General features: G+C 45.2%; 1 protein-coding gene across 1 annotated transcript; it reads left to right on the forward strand.

Annotated features, from left to right (window-relative positions):
* On the forward strand, positions 1-24112 carry diras1a (DIRAS family GTPase 1a). The gene is made up of 2 exons (XM_021603468.3): positions 1-353; positions 20045-24112. The coding sequence occupies exon 2, from the start codon at positions 20090-20092 to the stop codon at positions 20684-20686; it is 597 nt and encodes a 198-aa protein (XP_021459143.1). The 5' UTR covers positions 1-353; positions 20045-20089; the 3' UTR covers positions 20687-24112.
* Positions 24113-26218: the final 2106 nt, after the last annotated feature.

Below are 26218 nucleotides of genomic sequence, written 5' to 3' on the forward strand. Positions count from 1 at the left end.
GTCTCAGAGGCGTAGCTGAATGATGGAGGAAGCGCACACATCTTCAGCAAAAGCAGGATAAGGAGTGTCAAAAGCGCACGATTTTTCTATAACTGCCCATTCGCTTGCGTCAGTATTCGATGAGCGACTGAATAGAAAGGAAAGCACCTCCTATCTTTGGCATCAAGGGGTTTAAATCAGAAAAACAGAGAGAGCGAGCTGCAGTGAAAAGGGGAGGACCTGGCTACATCAACACATCACGTATATTGTAAAATGTTATTGCTATAGAAGAACTCTAGCGTCAATGTATTTACTTGAATGCGGGCATATTTAAATCCGCATCATCACAACGGATCTGGGAAAGTAAACTTGAGGTAAGTTCGATTCATTTCAACTCAACACGTTCATCCATCCATTCACTTTTCATTCCCTCACTCATCTAGCCTACTGACTCATTCATCATTCTCTCCATTGTTCATCAGTATTTGGTGGAAATGTATACTTGCCTTAGGTTACATTTGACAGCCATAATAGTGAGGCCAGTCCTTTACTGTGTGATAATATCCAACCTGGATGAGTGAGGATGAGACACTGTAGGATGAGACATAGGATGAGACACATAGGATGAGACACTGTAGCGACGCTTTCTAGACAAGTGTGGGTTAACATACCCTCTTTATGAAATAAATAAATACTCAGGTGCGTCTGATTAGGGTCTGAGCGACAACCACCTTTGCTTTCAAATGTGTGTTTGTGGTATACAGGACTCGAAACTCTGCATTTCTTTCTCAAAGTTAACCACCTTGCACAGATAATCTTATTTTCTCTATAGGGTTCGGAATTATATTTCATTTCTGACTTCCCATAGTTGACCATGGTGCGGTTATATAGGCATGTCGCTGCTATAGTAGGAAATGGTCATCCATATGGGATGTGCTACAATATGGAGTGTGTGTTTGTGTAGCCTAAAAGCGTGTGTGGGACTCGGGGGGGGGGGGGGGGGGGGGGGATATCAATGTTTCGTTCATTCATCCAACAGTGTGGATGTCGCCGCCAAGCATTATGCCAGGGAATGAGTGATTGATGTTTTGATTTAATGCCGTTAAATCGGTATCGCGAGCCCGTTAAGTAAAATTCCTGTGTGATTATCCAAGATGCGCGGTAGCAATTATGTCAGTCTTCTAAAAATTCGTGGGAGACTGACACTTCGTTATTTGCGTGGGCATGGCATAGAAGGGGGCAAGCCTGAGCAATGCTGCTTTGACGTAAGCTACTCTGTAGTATACCCACGTCTTTGTTGTATAAGAATGTTGTGACGTACATAATACGTTTATGTTTGTGGGCTATAATGTCTGCATATATTCGACGAGGTTTACAGTACCCTCAGAAAGTATTCACACCTATTGACTTTTTAAAAATGTTGTTGTGTTACAGCCTGTATTTAAAATGTATTAGATAGAGATTTTTTTTGTCACTGTCCTACACACACACACACACACACTACCCCATAATGTCAAAGTGGAATTATATTTTTACAAATTAATTAAAAATGAAAAGCTGAAATGTTTTGAGTCGATAGTATTCAACCCGTTTGTTATGGCAAGTCTAAATAAGTTCAGGATAAAAAAAGATGGGCTTAACAAGTCACATAATATGTTGCATGGACTCACTCTGTGTGCAATAATACTGTTTAACATGATTTTTGAATGACTACTTCAAACACAGATTCAACCACAAAGACCAGAAATGTTTTCCAATGTCTCTCAAGGGGCAGCTATTGGTAGATGGGTAAAAATACAAAATTCAAACATTGAAAATCCCTTTGAGCACGGTGAAGTTACTAATTACACTTTGGATGGTGTATCAATACACCCAGTCACTACTATGGTACAGGCATACTTCCTAACTCAGCTGACGGAGAGGAAGGAAGCCGCTCAGGGATGTTGACTTTAAAACAGTTACAAAGTTTAATGGCTGGGATAGGAGAAAACTGAAGATGGCTCAACAACATTGTAGTTACTCCACAATAACCAACTAAGCTAATTGATAGAGTGAAAAGATGGAAGCCTGTACCAAATAAAATATTCCAAAACATGCCTCCTGTTTGCAACAAGGCACTAAAGTAATACTGCAAGAAATGTGTTAAAGCAGCTTTTTGTCCTGAATACAAAGTGTTATGTTTGGGGAAAATCCAACATGATACGTTACTGAGTCTCCATATTCAAGCATAGTGGTGGCTGCATCATGTTAGGAGTACGCTTGTAATCATTATTAAGTACTGGAGAGTTTTCAGGATAAAAAATAAACATGGTCCAGTCTGCTTTCCACCAGACACTGGGAGATAAATTCACCTTTCAGCAGTACAATAACCTAAAACACAAGGCCAAATCGACACTGAAGTTGCTTACTAAGAAGACAGTGAATGTAGAAGACGGTGAACGTTCCTGAGTGGCCTAGTTACAGTTTTGACTTAAATCTGCTTGGAAACCTATGGCAAGACCTGAACATGGTTGATTAGCAATGATCAACAACCAATTTGACAGAGCTTGAAGAATTAAAAAAATAATAATGGGCAAATGTTGCTCAATCCAGGTGTGGAAAGCTCTTAGAGACATACCCTTAAAGGCTCACATCTGTAATTGCTGCCTGTCACGTTTGTCGTAAGAATTATCGGACTAAGGTGCAGCGTGATATGGTTTCCACATGTTTTTTAACTGAAACGCACAAAAACAACAAAGAATGAACGATCGTGAAGATAATGGAATGCTCAAAGGCAACTATACATAAACAAGATCCCACAAAACACATTGAAGAAATGGCTGCCTAAATATGATCCCCAAACAGAGACAACAATCAACAGCTGCCTCTGATTGGGAACCATACCAGGCCAACATAGAAATAGATAACCTAGATTACCCACCCTAGTCACACCCTGACCTAACCAAAATAGAGAATAAGAAGGCTCTCTATGGTCAGGGTGTGACAGTACCCCCCCCCCCCCCCCCCACCCAAAGGTGCGGACTCCGGCCGCAAAACCTGACTCTATAGGGGAGGGTCCGGGTGGGCATCTAGCGTCGGTGGCGGCTCTGGTGCGGGCTGAAGAACCCGCTCATCCCGCAGATCCAGCCATGGACCCGGGCTGAACACTGTGCCTGGACCCCGGTGTCAAGGAAGGCTCCTGCCATAGAGCGGGACTGGACGCCGTGCCTGGACTGGGCCCCGGTGTCAAGGAAGGCTCCTGCCCTGGAGCAGGACTGGATGCCTTGCCTGGAAGCTCCGAACCGTGGACCGTCGCTGGAGGTTCCGGACCGTGGACCGTCACAGGAGGTTCCAGACCGTGGACCGTCGCAGGAAGTTCCGGACTGTGGACCATCGCAGGAGGTTCCGGACTGGAAACCGTCACCGGAAGCCTCCACAGCCCAGTACGTCCTGTGAGTTTGGAGAGCTGGCACAGGATGTACAGGGCTGGGAAGGCATACTGGAGACCTGGTGTGTGGAGCCGGCACAGATTTTACCAGACTGATAGCACGCTCCTCAGGACGAGTACGGAGAGCTGACTCAGGTGGCATTAAACTGATAACACGCTTCTGCCTCTGATTGGGAACCATACCAGGCCAACATAGAAATAGATAACCTAGATTACCCACCCTAGTCACACCCTGACCTTACCAAAATAGAGAATAAGAAGGCTCTCTATGGTCAGGGTGTGACAGTACCCCCCCCCCCCCCCCAAATGTCATGCATCCTCCACCAACTCAACAACTCTCTCCGTTCTTTCTCCTCCAATATCTCCATCCACTCACTGACGGTCTCGGACTCTCTCCGTTCACTCTCCTCCAGTTTCTCCCTCTTCTCCCAGACTGGCTCTGGTTCACTCCTCGGCTCCGCCGACCACCCCTTGTGCCCCACCTCCAAAAAAATGTGAGGTGTTTTTTGGTCTTTTTTTGTGGCCGCGAACTCCGGCGTCGTCGCTGTCCTCCCTTCTCTCCTTGTGTCTTCCGCCAAGGAAGGCTATCCTGTCCTGCCATGATTTCCTCCCAAGTCCAGGATCCTTTCCCATCCAAGATCTCCTCCCAAGTCCAGGATACCTTCCCATCCAAGACCTCCCAAGTCCAGGATCCCTTCTCCTCCTGGGCACGCTGCTTGGTCGTGTTGTGGTGGGGTCTTCTGTCACGTTCGACGTAAGAATTATGGCTGCCAAAATACGATCCCCAAACAGAGACAACAATCAACAGCTGCCTCTGATTGGGAACCATACCAGGCCAACATAGAAATAGATAACCTAGATTACCCACCCTAGTCACACCCTGACCTAACCAAAATAGAGAATAAGAAGGCTCTCTATGGTCAGGGTGTGACACTGTCAAAGGTGACTCAAGGGGTTTAATACAAATACAGGTATGTCATTTTCTTTGCTTATAGCTTTGAAGCACTGTTATAATTACATGTTAATACAGTGTTTGCACAGTACACTCTTAGAACATGAAAAAGGTTCTCAATTTCTTCAAGGGTTCAGCAGGGGAACCTTTTCATCTGAGAACGTTAGAAAGACCACTCCAAAGATGTAGCCTTTACTGCTAGAACTACAATCAATCATTTCAACTTGTATACTACACTTGGACATTTTACATTGGAAATCAATGTAATTATTGTGAGAGACAGAAAGGGATTTTCAAGGAGAACATTTCTACATTGCAAGAAGCAATGGTAGCATGTGAGATGCAGAGATAATGCATTTTATATGGTGAGACCCTCTTGAAGTGAACGATAAAGAGCCTGACTCTATAACTGCTAGCATTAGCATGTGTTAGGAAAGTAGTGGGGCAATCGTCACAGCTTGATCACTAGCGTCCAGGGAATTATCAACCATTTTTATCACCACCAGCCAATAGGGAACCAGCTTCATATCAATGACCCCTGCATGGAATGCCTCTCAAGGGCCATAACACATTTTATTATAAATCTAAAATACAATCATATCTACTAGATAAACATTTCCTCAGACGTCACCAGATGTTAAGAATCTATGAATGTTTTAACCATTTACTGATTTAATGTTTTTAATTTAACCTTTATTTAACTAGGCAAGTCAGTTAAGAACTAATTCTTATTTACAATGACGGCCTACATCATATAACAATTACTTGTCCCCTGTTAAATTTTGATTTGATGTGTGACTTTTTTTTACCATATCCAATCCTTTCAGATCTAAACATTGAGAGGTATGGAGGAACTAGGCGCTGTTCATGTTTCTAGATGGGTCTATCGTGTCATGGGGTTGTGGGGCAGGGGGTGGTTGTAGGGTATCATAGGGGAGCTTTCAAAAGCATTGAAACTTAGTCCCAGTGGAGCAATCTGTCCAACGATTGAAAAAGGAGAAACCATACACACACAAACTGAGAAAAGACAGTGGATACATCTAGCCAGGAGTCCATCTCTCATGTCCTCTACCCACTTTTCTCAAGGCCACCACCTAAGTGTTGCATGGTAACATTTGGCTAAACCTACACCCGAGATCTGTAGTAATAACAGCATACAATATAATACAGTATGTCATGTCAGCATTGTCTTTGTTCTTTGGGAAATTCAACTGTAATTCATAGATCTAGAGATATTGTTCATACTAATTTCCATCAAAGAGGAACTACCCCCTATATCAATCTGTGTGTGTGTGTGTGTGTATGCGTTGCCATGTTTTGGCAGTTATTGTCATGCGTAGATGTAATAGGTGGCAGGGAAGTCAGGCGCAGGAGAGTCAAATGGAGTGTAAATGGAGTCTTTTAATAAAGTCCACGGAGTATGCTCCATAACACTAAATGTACATAAACATGGGTACAAGGACCCGACGCACACCTATACAACAATCACACTACACTGACAATAAAACAATCTCTGACAAAGACATGAGGGGAAACAGAGGGTTAAATACACAACAGGTAATGAATGGGATTGAAAACAGGTGTATGGGAAGACAAGACAAAACCAATGGAAAATGAAAAAAGGATCAATGATGGCTAGAAGACCGGTGACGTCGAACGCCGAGCACCGCCCGAACAAGGAGAGGCAACGACTTCGGCAGCAGTCGTGACAGTACCCCCCCCCTGACGCGCGGCTCCAGCTGCGCGTCGACACCGGCCTCGGGGACGACCCGGAAGGCGAGGTGCAGGGCGATCCGGATGGAGACGGTGGAATTCTGATAACATGGAAGGATCTAACACGTCCTCCACCGGAACCCAGCATCTCTCCTCCGGCCCGTACCCCTCCCAGTCCACGAGGTACTGAAGGCCCCTCGCCCGACGTCTCGAATCCAAAATGGATCGAACAGAGTACGCCGGAACCCCCTCGATGTCTAGAGGAGGCGGAGGAACATTACGCACTTCAGCCTCCTGGAGCGGGCCAGCCACCATCGGCCTGAGGAGAGACACATGGAACGAGGGGTTAATACGGTAATGAGTGGGTAGTTGTAACCTATAACATACCTCGTTCACTCTCCTCAGGACTTTAAACGGCCCCACAAACCGCGGACCCAGCTTCCGGCAGAGAAGGCGAAGGGGCAGGTTTCGGGTCGAGAGCCAGACCCTGTCCCCTGGTGCGAACACTGGGGCCTCACTGCGGCGACGGTCTGCGCCAATTTTCTGGCGCCTTATGGCACGCTGAAGGTGGACGTGGGCTGCCTCCCAGGTCTCCTCAGCGTGCCGAAACCAATTGTCCACCGCAGGGGCCTCGGTCTGGCTCTGATGCCAAGGAGCCAGAACCGGCTGATACCCTAATACACATTGAAAGGGAGTAAGGTTAGTGGAGGAGTGACGTAGCGAGTTCTGAGCCATCTCTGCCCAGGGCACGAACTTCGCCCACTCCCCCGGCCGATCCTGGCAATAAGACCGCAGAAACCTACCCACATCCTGGTTAACTCTCTCCACCTGCCCATTACTCTCGGGGTGAAAACCTGAGGTAAGACTAACCGAGATCCCCAGACGCTCCATGAACGCCTTCCAGACCCTTGATGTGAACTGGGGACCCCGATCAGACACTATATCCTCAGGCACCCCATAGTGCCGGAAAACGTGTGTAAACAGGGCCTCTGCAGTTTGTAAGGCCGTAGGGAGACCGGGCAAAGGGAGGAGACGACAGGACTTAGAAAACCGATCCACAACGACCAGGATCGTGGTGTAACCCTGTGAAGGTGGAAGATCGGTCAAAAAATCCACCGACAGGTGTGACCACGGCCGTTGAGGAACGGGTAGAGGTTGTAGCTTACCTCTGGGCAGGTGTCTAGGAGCCTTGCACTGGGCGCACACCGAGCAGGAAGAAACATAAATCCTCACGTCCTTAGCTAAAGTGGGCCACCAGTATCTCCCGTCAAGACAGCGCATCGTCCGACCTATCCCAGGATGACCAGAGGAGGGTGACGTGTGAGCCCAATATAGCAATCGGTCGCGTACAGCAGACGGAACGTACAGACGACCAGCTGGACACTCAGGGGGAGAAGGCTCTGCACGTGACGCCCGCTCAATGTCCGCGTCCAGCTCCCACACTACTGGCGCCACCAAACACGAAGCTGGGAGTATGGGAGTGGGATCCATGGACCGCTCCTCTGTGTCATACAGCCGAGACAATGCGTCTGCCTTAACGTTCTGGGAGCCTGGTCTGTAAGAAAGAGTAAACACAAAACGAGTGAAAAACATGGCCCACCTTGCCTGGCGAGGATTCAATCTCTTTGCCTGCCGGATATACTCCAGATTGCGGTGGTCAGTCCAGATGAGAAAAGGGTGTTTAGCCCCCTCAAGCCAATGCCTCCACACCTTCAAAGCTTCTACGACAGCTAACAGCTCCCGGTTCCCCACATCATAGTTTCGCTCCGCCGGGCTGAGCTTCTTAGAAAAGAAAGCACAGGGGCGAAGCTTCAGTGGCGTACCCGAACGCTGAGAGAGCACTGCTCCTATCCCAGCTTCGGATGCGTCCACCTCCACTATGAATGGCAAAGAGGGATCCGGATGAGCCAGCACAGGCGCAGAAGTAAACAGAGTCTTCAGGTGCTCAAAAGCCCTGTTCGCCTCAGCCGACCACTGCAAGCGCACCGGGCCCCCCTTTAGCAGTGAGGTAATGGGAGCTGCCACCTGACCAAAACCCCGGATAAACCTCCGGTAGTAATTGGAAAACCCCAAAAAACGCTGCAACTCCTTTACCGTGGTTGGAGTCGGCCAATTACGCACGGCTGTAATGCGGTCGCTCTCCATCTCCACTCCTGAAGTGGAAATCCGATGCCCTAGGAAGGAGATGGATTGTTGGAAAAACAAGCATTTCTCAGACTTGACATATAGATCATGCTCCAACAGGCGACCAAGCACCCTGCGCACCAGGGACACATGCTCGGCGCGTGTAGCAGAGTATATCAGAATATCATCGATATACACCACTACACCCTGCCCGTGCAGGTCCCTGAAGATCTCATCTACAAATGATTGGAAAACTGATGGAGCATTCATCAACCCATATGGCATGACCAGGTACTCATAATGACCTGAGGTGGTGCTAAATGCCGTCTTCCACTCATCACCCTTCTTAATACGCACCAGATTGTACGCACTCCTGAGATCCAATTTTGTGAAAAAACGTGCCCCGTGCATTAACTCAATAATCGTATTGATCAGAGGTAGCGGGTAACTATATTTCACTGTGATTTTATTAAGACCTCGATAATCAACGCACGGGCGTAAACCGCCATCCTTTTTTTTCACAAAAAAGAAACTCGAAGAGACGGGTGAAATGGATGGCTGAATGAACCCCTGATGCAGGGATTCAGAGATATATGTCTCCATAGCCTCCGTCTCCGCTTGCGACAGGGGATACACGTGACTCTTGGGATATGCAGCGTCTACCAGGAGATCTATCGCACAATCCCCCAGTCGATGGGGTGGTAATTGAGTCGCCTTCTTTTTACAGAAGGCGAGAGCCAAATCGGCATATTCGGGGGGAATGCGCACGGTGGAGACCTGGTCTGGACTTTCCACCGTAGTAGCACCAACGGAAACCCCTAAACACCTACCTGAGCATTCTCGCGACCACCCTGTGAGAGCCCTCTGTGGCCAAGAAACAGTGGGGTTATGACAAACTAACCAGGGTAGGCCTAGCACCACAGAATACGCAGGAGAATCAATAAGGAAAAGACTAATCTTCTCCTTGTGACCCTCCTGCGTTATCATACACAAAGGTGCGGTTACCTCCCTGATAAACCCTGACCCTAATGGTCGACTATCTAAGGCATGAATAGGGAAAGGCATATCCACAGGAACAATAGGGATCCCTAAACTATGAGCTAGACTTTTATTAATGAAATTTCCAGCCGCACCCGAATCTACTAGCGCCTTATACTGGGAATGCAGTGAAAAGTCAGGAAAAGAGACAGAGACAAACATTAGTGCAGCAGAGGGCTCTGGATGAGAATGGTGCCTACTCACCTGGGGTGACGCCAGAATGCCCTGCCTGCCCTCTCTATTCCCAGAGGAACCAACCCGGCACCGACCAGCAGTGTGCTCTCTGCGACCTTGAATGGTGCTCGAGCGGGAACCCCCTCCGGTCTCCCTGCGCACCATCCCTCCCAATTCCATAGGTTCGGGAGAGAGGGTGCGGGAGGATGGAACAACCAGACCCCGATCTAGACGTCCACGAGTAGCCAGCATGTTGTCCAGCCTGATGGACATGTCCACCAGCTGGTCGAAGGTGAGGGTGGTGTCTCTACAGGCCAGCTCCCGACGGACGTCCTCGCGTAGACTACAACGGTAATGGTCGATCAGGGCCCTGTCGCTCCATCCAGCGCCGGCAGCCAAGGTCCTAAACTCCAAGGCAAAATCCTGTGCACTCCTCGTCTCCTGCCTCAGATGATAGAGAAGCTCACCCGCTGCTTTGCCTTCAGGTGGGTGATCGAATACTATCCGGAATTGGCGGGTGAACTCCTCAAAATGGTCCAGCGCCGCAACCTCCCTACTACACACAGCGCTGGCCCATTCCAGGGCTTTCCCGGTGAGGCATGAGACGAGGGCGTAACTCTTCTCACGGTCAGATGGTACTGGGGAGGCCGTGGCTAGATACAAGTTCAGTTTAAGGAGGAAACCCTGGCAGCCGGCAGTATCTCCGTTGTATCCCGTAGGTAGGGATAAATGGATCCTCGATTCCGGAGAGGAAAAATCGTTCACGGGAGATTCCGGTTGTGGTGGTGGTGGCGCTGGAGAAACTCCCTGTCTCTCCCAGCGATCCATTTTCATGGCAATGTGATCCATGACGGAGCTGATAACGTCAATCTCCCTAGCTTGTTCCTGAACGCGTTCCTCCAGCTCCATGGGCATAGTGTCCTCTCCTGCTGACTTCATATATTTGGTCAGAGATTCTGTCATGCGTAGATGTAATAGGTGGCAGGGAAGTCAGGCGCAGGAGAGTCAAATGGAGTGTAAATGGAGTCTTTTAATAAAGTCCACGGAGTATGCTCCATAACACTAAATGTACATAAACATGGGTACAAGGACCCGACGCACACCTATACAACAATCACACTACACTGACAATAAAACAATCTCTGACAAAGACATGAGGGGAAACAGAGGGTTAAATACACAACAGGTAATGAATGGGATTGAAAACAGGTGTATGGGAAGACAAGACAAAACCAATGGAAAATGAAAAAAGGATCAATGATGGCTAGAAGACCGGTGACGTCGAACGCCGAGCACCGCCCGAACAAGGAGAGGCAACGACTTCGGCAGCAGTCGTGACAGTTATTCCTTGCTGAAATACACAGGAATCAAGAGATTTGAGGCCATTCTCATGACACTCGAAATCGCCCTCTCTTGACATAATGTTGTTTATCAGACATTTTGGTCTGTCTACTACCTCCTCCACACCATTCTGGCAATACTGGTATGTACGGCACTTAATGTCTCTAATAGATCTGAGTGGGTGTTTGTGTGTGTGTGTGTGTCTGTGCAGATGGCTCCAAATGTTTGAATGGTCTTGTGTGAGTAACCACATAGACTAGTGCATACTAATTCAAAGTCCTCCTTTATTCAAGCCTACAGATGCCTTCAATCAGAGATGAGACAATGTGGCTAGCAAGTTGTCAAATCTCGGTAGTGGTCCAAACATTGGTAATTCCTATCTGTCAATGTCAGAAAGCTGTTAGTGAGAAAGAGTTTGGCGTAAATCCTTAAAAATGTTCCTGTTGTGTTGTTGACCTCTCTGAAAAAGGATATGACATAGACGGGTGTGGGAAGGTAACCATGGCAACTGAATGCTGACAGGGGTGATGACATGTTTATGCCCCCGTCCCCAAATACAAAAGTCATTACCCCCCTCCCTTTGTCTATCTCCCTTATGTGTGCGCACCCACGCGTGCAACACACACTCTCTTCCTCTGTCATAGATTTTCCTCTGGGCCCTGTTTCCACAGTAACCAGAGAACTCCCAGAGATATGTGGGGGAAAAAAAACACAACTGGAGTAATCCCAGAGCTGCAGAGGGAGGGAACACGCACGCACACACCTATACATAATAGCAAGATACACCAACACAGCAAGAACACCTGCCTGCCCAGCTCGTCTGCTGTCGTCAAGTGGTTTGCAGTTGTCACCGAGGGAGAGCATACATGACCAAATCCGGGGACTAGATCGATTACCAGACCTTCAATTAGTCACTCTTCTAAATCTGTCTCTCACCGAGGGGGAAAAGGACTGATGTCAAACATGAGCGTCAAAATCTCCTTCTGGAAATGCTACTTTGTGTGAAATTGCTTTGACGCTCTGTTCATACAGTAAATCAATATAACTAGAATCAAACACTCTCCCTTTAAGACCAGAGGGATTTATTTGATTTATTTTGTAAGGTACTTATATTTTTTTAAAACATGAAGCACATGTCAGGGAAACAATATTAGATGTCTATTATTTTTAGTCTAACTGGGAACAAGCCACGTGGTTAGTTTCCTCACATAAATCATGTCACAAATGACAATGTAGCCATAGGTTCACACGCGAGAAGAGGGGCTTCCAATCTTTCCCCATTGAAAGCAGTTTCAATCAAGAATGAACTCAAGCAATAACGAAACATATCATTTAAAAAATCAATTGAATTATAACCGGATTATAGTTCCCGTCCAAATGTTGAACAGTGGCCTCCTGGGCTATATGATCTGACAATCACCCCGTCACTTGAAATGGCCACCAGACATGCAGCAGTGTCCAGGCTGTCACTATGCATGATATCGCAGTCAGATAGATGGGAGTGGAAGTATGGACATTTCTCTCTCTCTGAATTCTGTCGCTGTACATTTCAAAAGTGCTGAACAAATAGTTTGTGGCAGACGGCAGGGAGAGGTGAGGGGAGTGGTTATTAAGGAGAGATATCTTGCAGCCTGCTGGCTCCACCCCCAAGCCTTATATGGACTTCCTGCCTCAACGAGGCAAGGCTGTGGTTCGTTAAGCCAGGGAGAACTTGGGGATAAAGGATGGAGCAGCCTGCACAAAGGGGCAGAGTAAGGAGAGAACAAAGTGCAATATGAAGAGAGAACAATAGCTGTGTGATTACCTGTTGTGACCTGGACAGTGGGACATGGTCATCATAACCAACCCAGTAGCGTCTGGACACAGCTGTACAGCAGGCACTGGGGGAAACTGACAGACAGGGTAATAACTCAAACCCTAGGAGTGACCCAGCACCATTTCATTATATAGCAAACCTGACAAAACATTGAGTTGTTTTTCGATGTTCATACAGGACATTAACATAAGCAAGAACCAACGCTTTTCACTGTTTGCCACAGAAGCATGAGGTCAACCTTTCTTTGCGTCAACCAAAACTGAAATGAGCCGTTATCTTTATAAGAACAGTTAGATAGATGTAGGATCTTAATTTGATCACCCTTATTGCTGAGAATTTTCCTGCACAACAGGAAATGAAAGTGCATATTCAACGTTTAAAAAGGCTTCTAACCTTTATAATTTCCACTTTAAAATGTCAGATTTGATTTTGCCTGAAAAAATGTATCAATCCCTACAAAAATATCCATTAATTATAATCCACATTTCCTCTTGCTGCAGGATTATTTTCCTTCTTTATCAAACTGGTTCAAATTAAGATCCTACATCTGTATTTATGGATAGTAATTGGGCAGCAGGTCACAAAATACTGTAAAGACTAAATATTTGTGTAGTGGGGTTGTGCCGCATAGCATCATGGGGGTTGTATGTGTTGAGATGATCACATTCTGGATAAATGGTTCAACTGAATTATTGTCTCAAGGCATTATAAAAGATTGGAGACGAGTAGGTCTGAATCTACAGTAACTAGTCGGTCTGTAGAAAGTTGTGTTTTACAAGTTTAAAACAGTTATCATTGTACAGTCTATGCTAATGTTAGCACAGTGTATTGCTAGCAGAGACAAGTGCATACTGTAGTTGAGCAAGCTAAGAGAGAGTTAGCATCATGGACAGCAGAAAAGGAGTCGAGGTAGACATTGACGTGGGAAAAAAATATTAAGGCAGGAAAATACAGTATGGATCGGGCATAAATTCAACTGTGAAGACGAACTTTAGAATTTAAAAAAATTGCTAAATGGGCAAACTTGAGGATGAAACGTCAGTGAGTGAAGTGAAGGAAGATCGTGACTGAGGAAAATATTGCTGTGCTGGAATACAATATTGAAGTGAATGACAATCAGGAGCCTATTGAGAAATATGAAATGGTTTCCACGTCACCAGGTTAATTAACTAACCATGCACCAGCGCACTATACAAAACAATATCCCACATCACAGGTGGGAAAAATGACACACTAAGTATGATCCTCATTTAGAGGCAACGATCATCAGCTGCCTCCAATTGGGAACCATACACACACACCAACATAGAAACACAACTAGAAACGCCCCCTCGTCATGCCCTAACCTATTACACCACAGAGAAGCCCCAAGGGCTCTCTATGGTCAGGGCTTGACACCAGTAGCATAAATAGAATGCAAATGGGGAGTTTATTAGGGATTTTGGTACACTGGGGAAGAAGGGGGAAATTCACCAATCCAGGGGTGGTCCTGGTGCTCACTTGAACAGGAAGGTGGGCAAATTCAGTCAAGTCATCAAACTTTGTCATCAAAGTCTGTCATTATCTGGATTTATGGTGCTTTCAAGACAACTGGGAACTCTGAAAAAAGAAGGTTGAATCATGATGACATCTGTGATCTTCAAGTCGCAGTTTTAGAAAGAGGTCCAAGTTCCCAACCTCCAATTCCTAGTTGGATGACCGTTCAAAAGTTCAGAGTTAAGTTGTTTTGAGCGTGGCACAAATCATGCTTCATTGACGGCATGGCCAATATTGAATGTTTATAATTTTAAGCTTGGAAAAGAGACCCTTAATCCAGACTTGGGACCATACAGCCACTCCAATGAATAGCAGAATACTAATCGCTTTGCAATGCTTGCAGTTAGCCAATGATTACTTCCAAACCACTCATTGTACTGTTTGTGATTTCCATCTTGTTGTGTAATGTTCATGTCCAATGGCCGATGAGCACCGATACGTTTTATCTATAATTTCTATTCAATTTTCCTCTTCATATGACAAGGATTGAAAGGTATTTGCCAGTAGATTGTCGACTTGATTCATGATGATGACTGCTAGCTAAGATTTAGAAAGTATGATGTTGACATGATCAGTCTAATCTAAGCTACTGTAGATATAACGGGATTTTCCGTAATTTATCTGTGGCCAATGACCTTGAGCCTTCTTGGATGGGCACTTTAATGTAATTCTATGGCAGCACCCATGGGGCTTGAATTTTCGCCCTCTATCCTTAGACTCGGCGGTGACGTAGTGTCCCCATGAGTGGCAGAACACTGAGCCAATCACGGCGCAAATAGAGAACATGACCAACACCTACGCTCCGTATTTTCCGCTGGCTGCCCCACCACCACCACCACGGAAAGCACTGAGCTAGGCTGAAACACCTGTATTTTGGAGCTGCCTTACTCAATAAAGCAAAAAGAGACCATGTTTGTATGCAGCTTTATTAACTCAATTATTTATTTACTTTTTTACATTGTTTGCAAACTGATGTGACATGGATTAATGCCAAAATAACATGTAAAAAAATGTAGCTAAAAAGTGTGGGGCTCAAAACAGGTGGGGCTCTGACTCACCTGCCCTGAATCACGGGTCGCCACTGTTGCTGAAAGGTTTTAGGTTCCACGGAAGAAATCAGGAAGAGGGAGAATCAGTGAAAATGTTTGCTAAAGAAACTATCAGAGCACTGTGAGTTTAATGATGTTTTAAATGACACAATTAGAGACAGACTAGTAATGTGGGCTACGGAGTGAAGCTACACAAAAGAGACTATTGAAGTCAGTGTGGAACTAGCTGCTAAAGAGGCTCAGCAGACAGGGAAATCAGGACGAGTGCACACGAGTGGAACTGAAAATCAGAGACAGGGAAATCAAGGCACATGCTTCCACTGTGGCAAAGCGGGACATCTACAGTACATGCTGGTGTAAGGACATGGATTGCTGAGCCTGTGGTAAAAAAGGCCACTGCTGCACAAGCCTGCAAAAGCAAAAAGATATCCAAGAAAGAGACGTTCCTACGAAAGCAAAAGAGACATGTTCACGCTGTTGAGCAAGAGAACACAGAGGCGAGTGACTCAGATGAGGAAGTCACATTGAAAATAGTGACTGTGGGGGGTGGGAGGGGGGGTGTATCTCTGTGTCAGACACAGTCTCCGAAAAGACACTGAAACACCTTCCACTTCAGCCAGTACACATCGTGTTTAGGACTTACACAGGCGAAGAGGCATCCCTGAGGTCACAGTTCAGTTAAATGGACAAACTGAAGCTGCCACTCTACGTAATAAAGAGAGACTATCCATCACTACTGGGACGCTCGTGGCTGGAGGAAATCACACTGGACTGGCCATCAGCACATACAATGACGCATGGAGACACAGGCCTACCCGCCATCTTAAAGAAACATGGAGGACTCTTTAATGTAGAGCTGGGTAGCATGAAAGACATAATAGTGAATCTTCGCATTAAGCCAGACAGAAAATCAAAGTTTCCGAAAGCAAGACCAGTACCTTATGCTATCAGACCAAAAGTTTAGGCTGACTTGGACACTTTAGTCATGAACAAAGCACTGGAGCCAGTCAGTGTGAGTGAATGGGCGACACTCATCTTTCCAGTCCCTAAAGGAAAACTCCACCCAACAACTATATCCACCCAACAAATATCCATTGTTGATATAGTCCCAAAATGTTTTGCTTGTCAGAATGTTTGCAAGATATGTGACTCAAAATACACAAATCCTCCCTGTATGATGCATTGTGCATCCTATGATGCTGCGTTTTGCATCATATGATGAAAAATACATCATACAGGGATGATATCTGTATTTTGAAAGGTACATATCTTGAAAACGTGATTGCTGACAATCAAAACATTTTGGGACTATGTCAACAATGGACTAATGAAACAAATACCAAAAGATAGTTTTGATTAGAGTTTTCCTTTAGGAAGGATGGTGGAATCAGGATATGTGAAGACTTTAAAGTCACGCTAAACCTTGTGTTGTCTGCTGAGCAATATCTGCTACATTGATAACCTTTTCGCAGGTTTAGCTACTTCTGGTGGCCTGGACTAGATGGAAGCATTGAGGAGAAAGCAAAAACACGTTCCCCATGTCAGAAGGTTCGCAACGTACCTCAACTTTCACCTCTTCATCCGTGGAATTGGCCAGAGGAAGCGTGGCAACGCATCCACATCGACTTTGCTCATAGCAAGTGGACAGAGATCTACTACTGAAGAGAAGACCATCAAGGAGCTTGGATAAGTGTTTAGTCGGTTCGCCAATCCATCTTGTTAGCGACAACAGACTGCAGCTAGTGTCCCAAGAAATGGCTACGTTCCTACAGATGAGTGGCATACAACACATCAGGTCCGCACCGTATCATCTATCTACCAACAGGCTAGCAGAGAGGTTCATTCAGACCATGAAACATGCCTTAAAAGCGGTTCAAGGAACACTGCACCAACTCTTGAAAAGCTTCCTGCTATCCTACAGGAACACTCCTCATGCAACCACCAAAGCCTCGCCTGCATCGCTACTCATGAAGAAAGAACTATGCACAAGCTTCGACCTACTCAAACTTCTGAACGCAAAGGAGACGTCAACAGGGGAGTCAAGTCAAACATTGTGAACTGAGAGCAAAGGACAGAGCTTTCGATCTTGGAGAAACTGCCTTAGCTAGGAACTACCTCAAAGGGTTCCTGCCACAGTCCTTACTCAGACTCGTCCTGTGTGGTACACGGTCCACACTGCAGAGGACGTTGTCTGGAAAAGGCACACAGCTCAGTTACTGTTGAGTAACGCAACACCGACAGAACCACCAGTCATGAGGGGTCCAGAACTGTAACTGGGTGACACCATGACCCTGAAGGCTCACAGTCACCTTCTCGGGTCTGTTATTCAACAATTTATGTAGGAGGTAAGGCGTTGTGATTTGGGGTTATGCCGCCGAGCATCATTGGGTTGTACGTGTTGAGACGATCGCGTTCTGTATAAATGGTGGAACTGAATCCCTCTCTCGCGCATCATCATCGTTTAATTGTTATAAAGACGTGGTTATGAAACCCAAAAGACATAACAAATGTACTCAGACGTCTATGATGATAGCCAAGTATATTTGACCCAGCAAGGCAGTGGAGAGCTCTGTAGCTACGCAATGGCCTCCCGCTCTACCCGAACATGAATGAATCAGAGTGTTGTTTGATATGTTGGACAGGACCAGGTGTTGGTGGGAAGCATTGGCAGCTCCTCAGAGAACAATACAGTGATCACAGAGCTGTGTGGTGTACTTATCAAAGCACAACTTCCAATAGAGAGAGAGAGAGAGAGGGAGGGAGAAGGAGAGGAAGGGAGAGAAAGGTAGATAAAAATAGTGTACGTGAGAGAGAGACAGAGAGAGAAACCAACACCTATTTTAGATGAACACAGTAAGGTGTCTGCTCTAACTGTGGAAACACCAAGGGCTCCAACATACTTCAAACAGAATGCTCTGCATGGAGTACCAAAGGAGCCTTACTCTAGAGATTAACGCCAGAGCTCCAGCTAGCATCTGTCTGGTCCATGAATGGGGGGTTCCTTTGGCTGTAACACACAAGGCTCAGATACCCACGGAGGGAAATATGTGATTGGCATGGTTTAAGTCCACGCAACCCCTAGAGGGCAAGGTAAACACCAATAAATACACAGCCATTCTGATTGATAACCTTCAACCTAAGGTGAAGCATTTCTATCCTGATGGGAGTGGTCTCTTCTAGGAAGACAATGTCCCCATCCACAGGGCACGAGTGGTCACTGAATGGTTTGATGAGCATAAAAACGATGTAAACCATTATGCCATAGCCATCTCAGTCATCAGATCTCAACCCAATTGAGCACTTATGGGAAATTCTAGAGCGGCGCTTGAGAAAGCATATTCCACAAGTCAACAAAACACCAAATGATGGAATTTCTCGTGGAAGAATGGTGTCGCATCCCTCCAATAGAGTTCCAGACACTTGTAGAATCTATGCCATGGTGCATTGAAGCTGTTCTGGCTGCTCGAGGTGGCCCATGCCCTATTAAGACACTTTATGTTGGTGATGCTTTGTGTTTTTAATGACACAGAACTGATACCGATCACTTGATGAAGTGACAGATAGCTGGCAAAATGCTTTTTTGACCATGTCCCTATGTTTGAGCAAATCCCCCAACCAAAACCTTGAATTGGTCATTTTGAATCTAGATCCGCACTGTTCTTCCTCTTAGTCTCTCACTCAGTCATCTTCCCACTCAATGGCAATCTGTCAGCCCTCCCCAGGCTTAGCCCCCTTCCATTCCACTTTATTTATCCACCACCTCCATACCCAGAGCAAGATGAATGACTCCCTAATGCAATCTGACTATAGTGTTGATGGCAGATGACACACACAATCTCTCTCACTCTCTCTCTCTCTCTCTCTCTCTCTCTCGCTCGCACATACACACACCAGTGCAATTCTTATTTGCATGTCTGAAAGTGTTCTCATGTGACTGATTGGGTATTGAACCTGGGTTATCTGTAAGGTAAGGTAGGTAAGGTTATTCATCATGCAAGCATAGCTTATCGAACTATCTCCATTACTCTCATTGTCATGCACCTGAGCGCACATTTGAAAATGCAATAGTACTACATAACACCCCAACTGTGAAGCTATAGTATTGTTTTTCCTAACATCCATTTTTATCCATTACCACTGAGCATTAAGATCAATGGTACATGTAATACATTTTCAATGGCTATTTGGATCAGTCTATTGTGTCGCTGTATTCCATACCTTTCCACTCTCTGGTATTATCGCAAGGCAGTCCTCATGGAACATTGGACCCCACAAAAAATAGCCTAGTCTGAGTTGTGTTTTTTTTGCTTGCCGTGACAATCTACATAGGAGTTGGCAAGACAGAACAAACAGATGTGGGCCCAGGCTACACAAACACACCTTTGATGACAATGTGCTTGGCCTCTGCTTCCCACTGCACTGTGCTTTCATAGATCTGAGAGCCCATCAATTAACTGCCTCTCCTGTGTCTTGTTCAGGTTAATGATAATCTATGATGGCAGGCCTGGCTTTAAAGGGACCAGCTTGTTGCACTGTTTATCTCAGTCGAGGGTCTCTGAGATATTGTTCAAGTGCACAAGAAGATAGCGAGGATGCTATTTAGATAAGAACATGTATTATTTCTCGAGATAAAGCTCACTGTTTGTCATGATTATGCTATTGTGTATGATCTCACTCTAATGTGATTGTAGTGGGGATATTTGTATTGCCTTGTCCCAGCTGGCAAAAGTGATTGAAATGACATCATGTAAACCAACTTTGGCTGCTGGGTTAGCTTCAACTACAAGGCAAATTCCAATCAACATAGTTGAATGGCATTCATGTTTTTTCTGATAGTGCTTCTGATCCCATCCTTTGATGACCATTCCTGATCTTATCTTCTTTCTCTTCCTCAGGTCTTAGGAAACAGATAACAACAGGGATCCCAAACCCCCCCCAACATGCCGGAGCAGAGTAATGACTACCGTGTTGTGGTGTTTGGGGCTGGAGGTGTGGGCAAGAGCTCCTTGGTCCTTCGCTTTGTCAAGGGAACCTTCCGGGACACCTACATCCCCACCGTGGAGGACACCTACCGCCAGGTGATCAGCTGTGACAAGAGTGTGTGCACCCTCCAGATCACCGACACCACGGGCAGCCACCAGTTCCCCGCCATGCAGCGCCTGTCCATCTCCAAGGGCCACGCCTTCATCCTGGTCTACTCTGTCACCAGCCGCCAGTCTCTGGAGGAGCTCAAGCCCATCTACCAGCAAGTGCTGGCCATCAAGGGCAGCGTTGACGCCATCCCCGTCATGCTGGTGGGCAACAAGAGCGACGAGACCCAGCGTGAAGTGGAGACCAAGGAGGGTGAGGCGCAAGCGACAGCATGGAAGTGTGCCTTCATGGAAACCTCGGCCAAGATGAACAACAACGTCAAGGAGCTCTTCCAGGAGCTGCTCACCCTGGAGAAGAAGAGGAACATGAGTCTGAGCGTCGACGGCAAGCGCTCCGGCAAGCAGAAGCATGCCGACAAGCTTAAGGGCAAGTGCAGCATCATGTAGGGAGGGAGAGATGATGCCTGACCACTAGGAGGAAAGACAGAGGTTGGGGAGGGTAGCGGTGGTGGTGGTGGTGGAAAGGGTGGGCGTTCTTGAAGAGACTCACTTCGAGGAATGGAGGGAAGGTTGGGGTGGGGGTGGGGGTCGTCTGAGAGGGATTTTGTTATCCCGAAAGAGGCAACCCCCCCCCTTACTTTATACCACTGCCCCATCTCCACCTTTCCCCCACTCTGCTCATACCATTAACCAGGAATCACCCCTAGGGCACAGTCAACCCGTCTGTCTCACTGGTTTTGATTTGGAGGTTTGCCTCTCCATCAAAAAATGTATGCCACTGAAGGCCCGGATAGAAAAGTTTGGGACACAAGAGTCAAGTTCTAAGAGAAGGTCAAATATTGATGCATCTCTGCTGTGATGGGAAAAAGGAAAGAATATGGAGCCCTGAGAATTCATATCCTGTTCAGGGTATAATGACAAAAAGGAGGAACTCCCGACACAGTGCCCATGTCAATATTATTCACTCCACGTACACCCTCTTTTCCCTATAGCTGTCTGTCTCCTGCTAATATGAGATAGCCACTTGACTCTTATGATTGTGAAAGGGAATAGGGTGGATTGGCGGGAGATGAGAGTATCAAGTTTAATGTGAAAGTAATTGAAACATGACTTTCGTCAAATCAAGTCCATTTCCATAAGCACAAGTTGGACTTTTGCCCTTCAGTCTCTGTGTATTTACCTGGTAATTGGACAGAGTTGAGAACTAGACATTGTCATCAATAAAGGGCTCTATTCAATCTGTATAGCGGAAGTTCAGCGTTACAGCATAATTGAAATTTAGAGGCAATGTTCTTGCGTTAGAGGAGACTGCATTCACGGTAAACGCTGCATACCGTGCATTCGGAAAGTATTCAGACCCCTTGACTTTTTCCACATTTTTCTTACGTTACAGCCTTATTTTAAAATGGATGGGAAAAAATTATTCATAAATCTTCACACTATGCCCCTATAATGACAAAGCAAAAACAGATTTTTAGAAATGCATGCAAATAAATGACTTTTTTTTTCTAAGAACCTGTTTTCACTTTGACCTTATGGGGCATTGTGTGTAGATTGATGAGGATTTTTATTTATGTAATCCATTTTAGAATAAGGCTGTAATGTAACAAAATGTGGAAAAATGGAAGGGGTCTGAATACATTCCGAATGCACTGTATGTTGGCTCAATCGGAAATGACCTTTACATTTCTATCGCTGCAGCGATACAGATTGAATAGAGTTGTTGACGGAAAGTTATTTGTTCATTAAACAGTGCGTTCTGACATTTTTCAGACCCCTTGACTTTTTCCACCTTTTGTTACGTTACTACCGTATTCAAACATTTAAAACAGGTTTTTAGACATTTTAGCAGTTCTTAAAAATAAAAAGCTGAAATATCACATTTACATAACTATTCGGACCTGAAGCACCTATGTGAGCAATTACAGTCTTGAGTCTTCTTGGGTATGACGCTACAAGCTTGGCACACCTGTATTTGGGGAGTTTCTCCCATTCTTTTGTGCAGATCCTCTCAAGCTCTGTCAGGTTGGATGGGGAGCATCGCTGCACAGCTATTTTCAGGTCTCTCCAGAGATGTTTGATCGGGTTCAAGTCCGGGCTCTGGCTGGGCCACTGAAGGACATTCAGAAACTTGTCCAGAAGCCAGTCCTGCATTGTCTTGGCTGTGTGCTTAGGGTTGTTGTCCTGTTAGAAGGTGAACCTTCGCCCCAGTCGGAGGTCCTGAGCGCTCTGGAGCAGGTTTTCATCAGGGCTCTCTCTGTACTTTGCTCCATTCATCTTTCCCTCGATCCTGACTACTCTCCTCTGCCGCTGAAAAACATCCCCACAGCATGATGCTGCCGCCACCATGCTTCACCGTAAGGATGGCGCCAGATTTCCTCCAGGTGTAACGTTTGGCATTCAGGCCAAAGAGTTCAATCTTGGTTTCAGCAGACTAGAGAATCTTGTTTATCGATGTCTAAGAGTATTTAGGTGCCTTTTGGAAAACTCCAAGCGGGCTGTGCCTTTTACTGAGGAGTGGCTTCCGTCTGGCCACAATAAAGGCCTGGTTGATGGAGTGATGCAGAGATGATTGCCCTTCGAGAAGATTCTCCCATCTCCACAGAGGAACTCTGGAGCCCCTTCAGAGTGACCATCGGGTTCTTGGTCACCTTCCTGACCAAGGCCCTTCTCCTTAGATTTCTCAGTTTGGTCGGGTGGCTCGCTCTAGGAAGAATCTCGGTGGTTCAAAACTTCTTCCATTTAAGAATGATGGAGGCCACTGTGTTCTTGGGGACCTTCAATGCTGCAGAAATGTGTTGGTGTCCTTCCCCAGATCTGTGCTTCTAAACAATCCTGTCTCCGGGCGCTACGGACAATCCCCTCGACCTCATGGCTTGGTTTCTGCTCTGTCAACTGTGGGACCTTTTATAGACAGGTGTGTGCCTTTCCTAATCATGTCCAATCAATTGAATTTACCACAGGTGGACTCCAAACAAGTCGTATAAACATCTCAAGGATGATCAATGGAAACAGGGTGCACCTGAGCTCAATTTTGAGTCTCATAGTATAGAGTCTGAATAATTATGTAAATATATTTTTCATATATTTTTCATTTTAATTACATTTGCTAAAATGTCTAAAAACCTGTTTTCGCTCGGTCATTATGGGGTATTGTGTGTAGATTGAGGAGGAAAATATATAAGTATCAATTTTAGAATAAGGCTGTAACGTAACAAAATGTGGAAAAAGTTAGTGTCTGAATACTTTCCGAATGCACTGTATATTACAGGTGCAGGTTAGGCCTATCAGTGGTTGCTAATTAACGTTAGCATGTGTAGTAATACAAATATAGGAAATATAGCTGCAAGTGGTCTCTGCATTTTGCTGTACATTTGAAATGCCTTTCCTACCAGTTGACTTGACATTTTGCATAATTTCAACATTTAAGTGAGCTTTAGCCAAACAAAGCACAAACAAATAACAAAAGCAACAAGCAGTCAAAGCACGTTCGAAATGTAAACGTTTTTGAAGAAATGTAATGAATCTCTATAGCACAAATATCATTAAATTAGGTGTCTATATCAATGTTGATCACATTATATGCCTATCTTCTGTTAATATACTGTATAATATACTGTAATTAATATATTTTATGCTCCAAATGCTCATATTGTCTTGCTTTGCCTCTCCTCCCTATTGAATATTTGTTGCAATCCAGAAATCACATGGCATTGCTTTAGCAATATGACTGCACTTTGAGGATCTGGAGCACAGTGACATTTGATCTTTTGGTAAACCCTTTGACGTGCTCTGGAGGAATCATTTCACTTGAGGGGATTTTGCAATTTGAATCATATAAAGGAACTGCCAAATAAAGACAACTAAATGTACATATAATTGTTAATTGGTCAATTTACACGCACACTGTTACATGCAAGGTCTAAAGCAGTGATGTAGTGGTAATAAAATGGGTAGGTAAACTCTGATTGCCAGAGTCGCAGTGAGAAAAGTAACTCTCCCTATATTTTCAATGCAGTTTTCCCCAAAAGGCGTGAAAAGTGGGTAAAAAGTGGGTAAACTGTGGGTAAACTGCCTTTACTTGCGTTTACACTCCACTACACCACTAGTTTAAAGAATGAGTCCTGCAGGAGTAAGTACATGATCATTTTACTTGGAGAAATACTTGTTCTTAGGTGTGCTGTACCATTGCATTCATTGCCTAATATGAATAGAATGATAGAACATTTATCCAACACTTACCCCTCATCCCAATAGATGTCCCTATCTTTTCAACAGCCTGACTGTTTGGTATTCAGTTAGTTCCCAGAAAGAAAATTACATCTGTCATTCCTGTACATGCTCACTATTTCCTCCCAGACAGTGTTGCTATAACGGCACCATGAATACATTGTAGATGTTATTCTACTCCGTCTGAATACTGACTTGTCGTGTCATGCATTATTGAAGCTTAGGGAGGTTCTGTGCAGCAGCTGCAGCTGGATGGATGGATGATGGCTACCGAACAAGCTGTCTTCTTCATTGATTGGCTAGCGGCGAAAAAGCCCACGAGTCCGGCGGTTGGAGCGGGCTGAAATCAATGGGGGGATTTGCTCGGAGGATTTGACAGGTTGCAGGGCGACAGTGTTTGATCACTGCAGAGAACAAGTACGAGCTGCCATCGGGATGCTTACTAAGTAGAGGGCAGAAGAGAGAGAGAGGAAGAAGGCAACAGACAGCTATAAGGGGATTACACACGGCCAATGGGCCATAGTAGTAGCCTATCCAGGAGGACAATGTGTACACTACAGTATACAGGGTTACAGAGTGTCACTGTTTCACCGACAGATACAGATTCAAGGCTGTTGTACCCTATCATTAGCAACACATGACTGACTCCCATGTGCTCTGACTGGGGAAGGGTCAAGAAGAGATGTTCCCCATGAGATTTCTCAGTGTTGCTTTATGTTAACGCCATCATCCAGAGATACAATGTTATGGACAGAGGAGTAACACCTAAATGTAGCTACCTCTGTATTTATTTATTTTGATTTGATCAGATGAGATCCTTTTCAGGGCATGACAAAAATAGCATTCTTTCTGCCCTGCGAGAGAGTCCTTATTGTACATATCAGAGAGAGGCATGTTCGTTCTATGTAGCATATATCGTAACGTGCCGCTGTATTTCTGGGTGAGAATGACACCACATCCAGGTCACACACTACACAGGATCGGGAGTGACTTATGCTTTCAAAAATTGTACAATCTCATAGAATTTTCTATAGTAATCTTTTTACGGATTTAGGATGCTTGACACCTTGAGTTTTCAATATTATAGATTTTTCCACTATACAACAAGGTGCTTCATTTATCAACAATCAGCTATAATTTTTCATTTAGTCATGCTTGGCAGCCATTTTTGCTATTTGTCACTGTAGTCATATTTTTGGGGGGAGAGATGTCTCACATTTGTGTGATCCCTCATTAAACTCTCGCCTAAAAATGAGTAGTCCTTCAATTCCTGCTGAAAAAATGACTGTGCAGTGACTAAAACAGTAATTTGTAGATTGCACAAAATATGGAGCCAGCATCCTTTGACTGTTTTATCAAAACCGTATTTAAAAAAAAACAATAATAATAATATTTTTTTTATCCCCCTATTACTTATTATTTACCCTACCACAACAACGACACTTCTTCTCCTGCTATTTACAGCCACAGACTAACCCATCTTACCCAGTACACTACCATTTTACCATTTCCTTTTGTAATACATCCTATTTGACTGGGATGTATTACGAGGGTCTTACACCTCTCTATTTAAAAGGTTTTACAGAGATTGCCCTAAAACTAAATACTTTACCAAAGAGTATAATCATTTTTTCCATTGATTAATAGTCCCCCCCCCCCCCCTACTCTCCTAACGGTACTGTTTGTAGGTCCATCTGAACACAGTCATTATGACCTAAAAAACATTCCTGGACTTTAGTCGGGCCTGGC

The sequence above is a fragment of the Oncorhynchus mykiss genome, chromosome 5 (assembly GCF_057628025.1).
Source record: "Oncorhynchus mykiss isolate SJ-2025 chromosome 5, ASM5762802v1, whole genome shotgun sequence".
NCBI classification, from domain to species: Eukaryota; Metazoa; Chordata; class Actinopteri; order Salmoniformes; family Salmonidae; genus Oncorhynchus; species Oncorhynchus mykiss.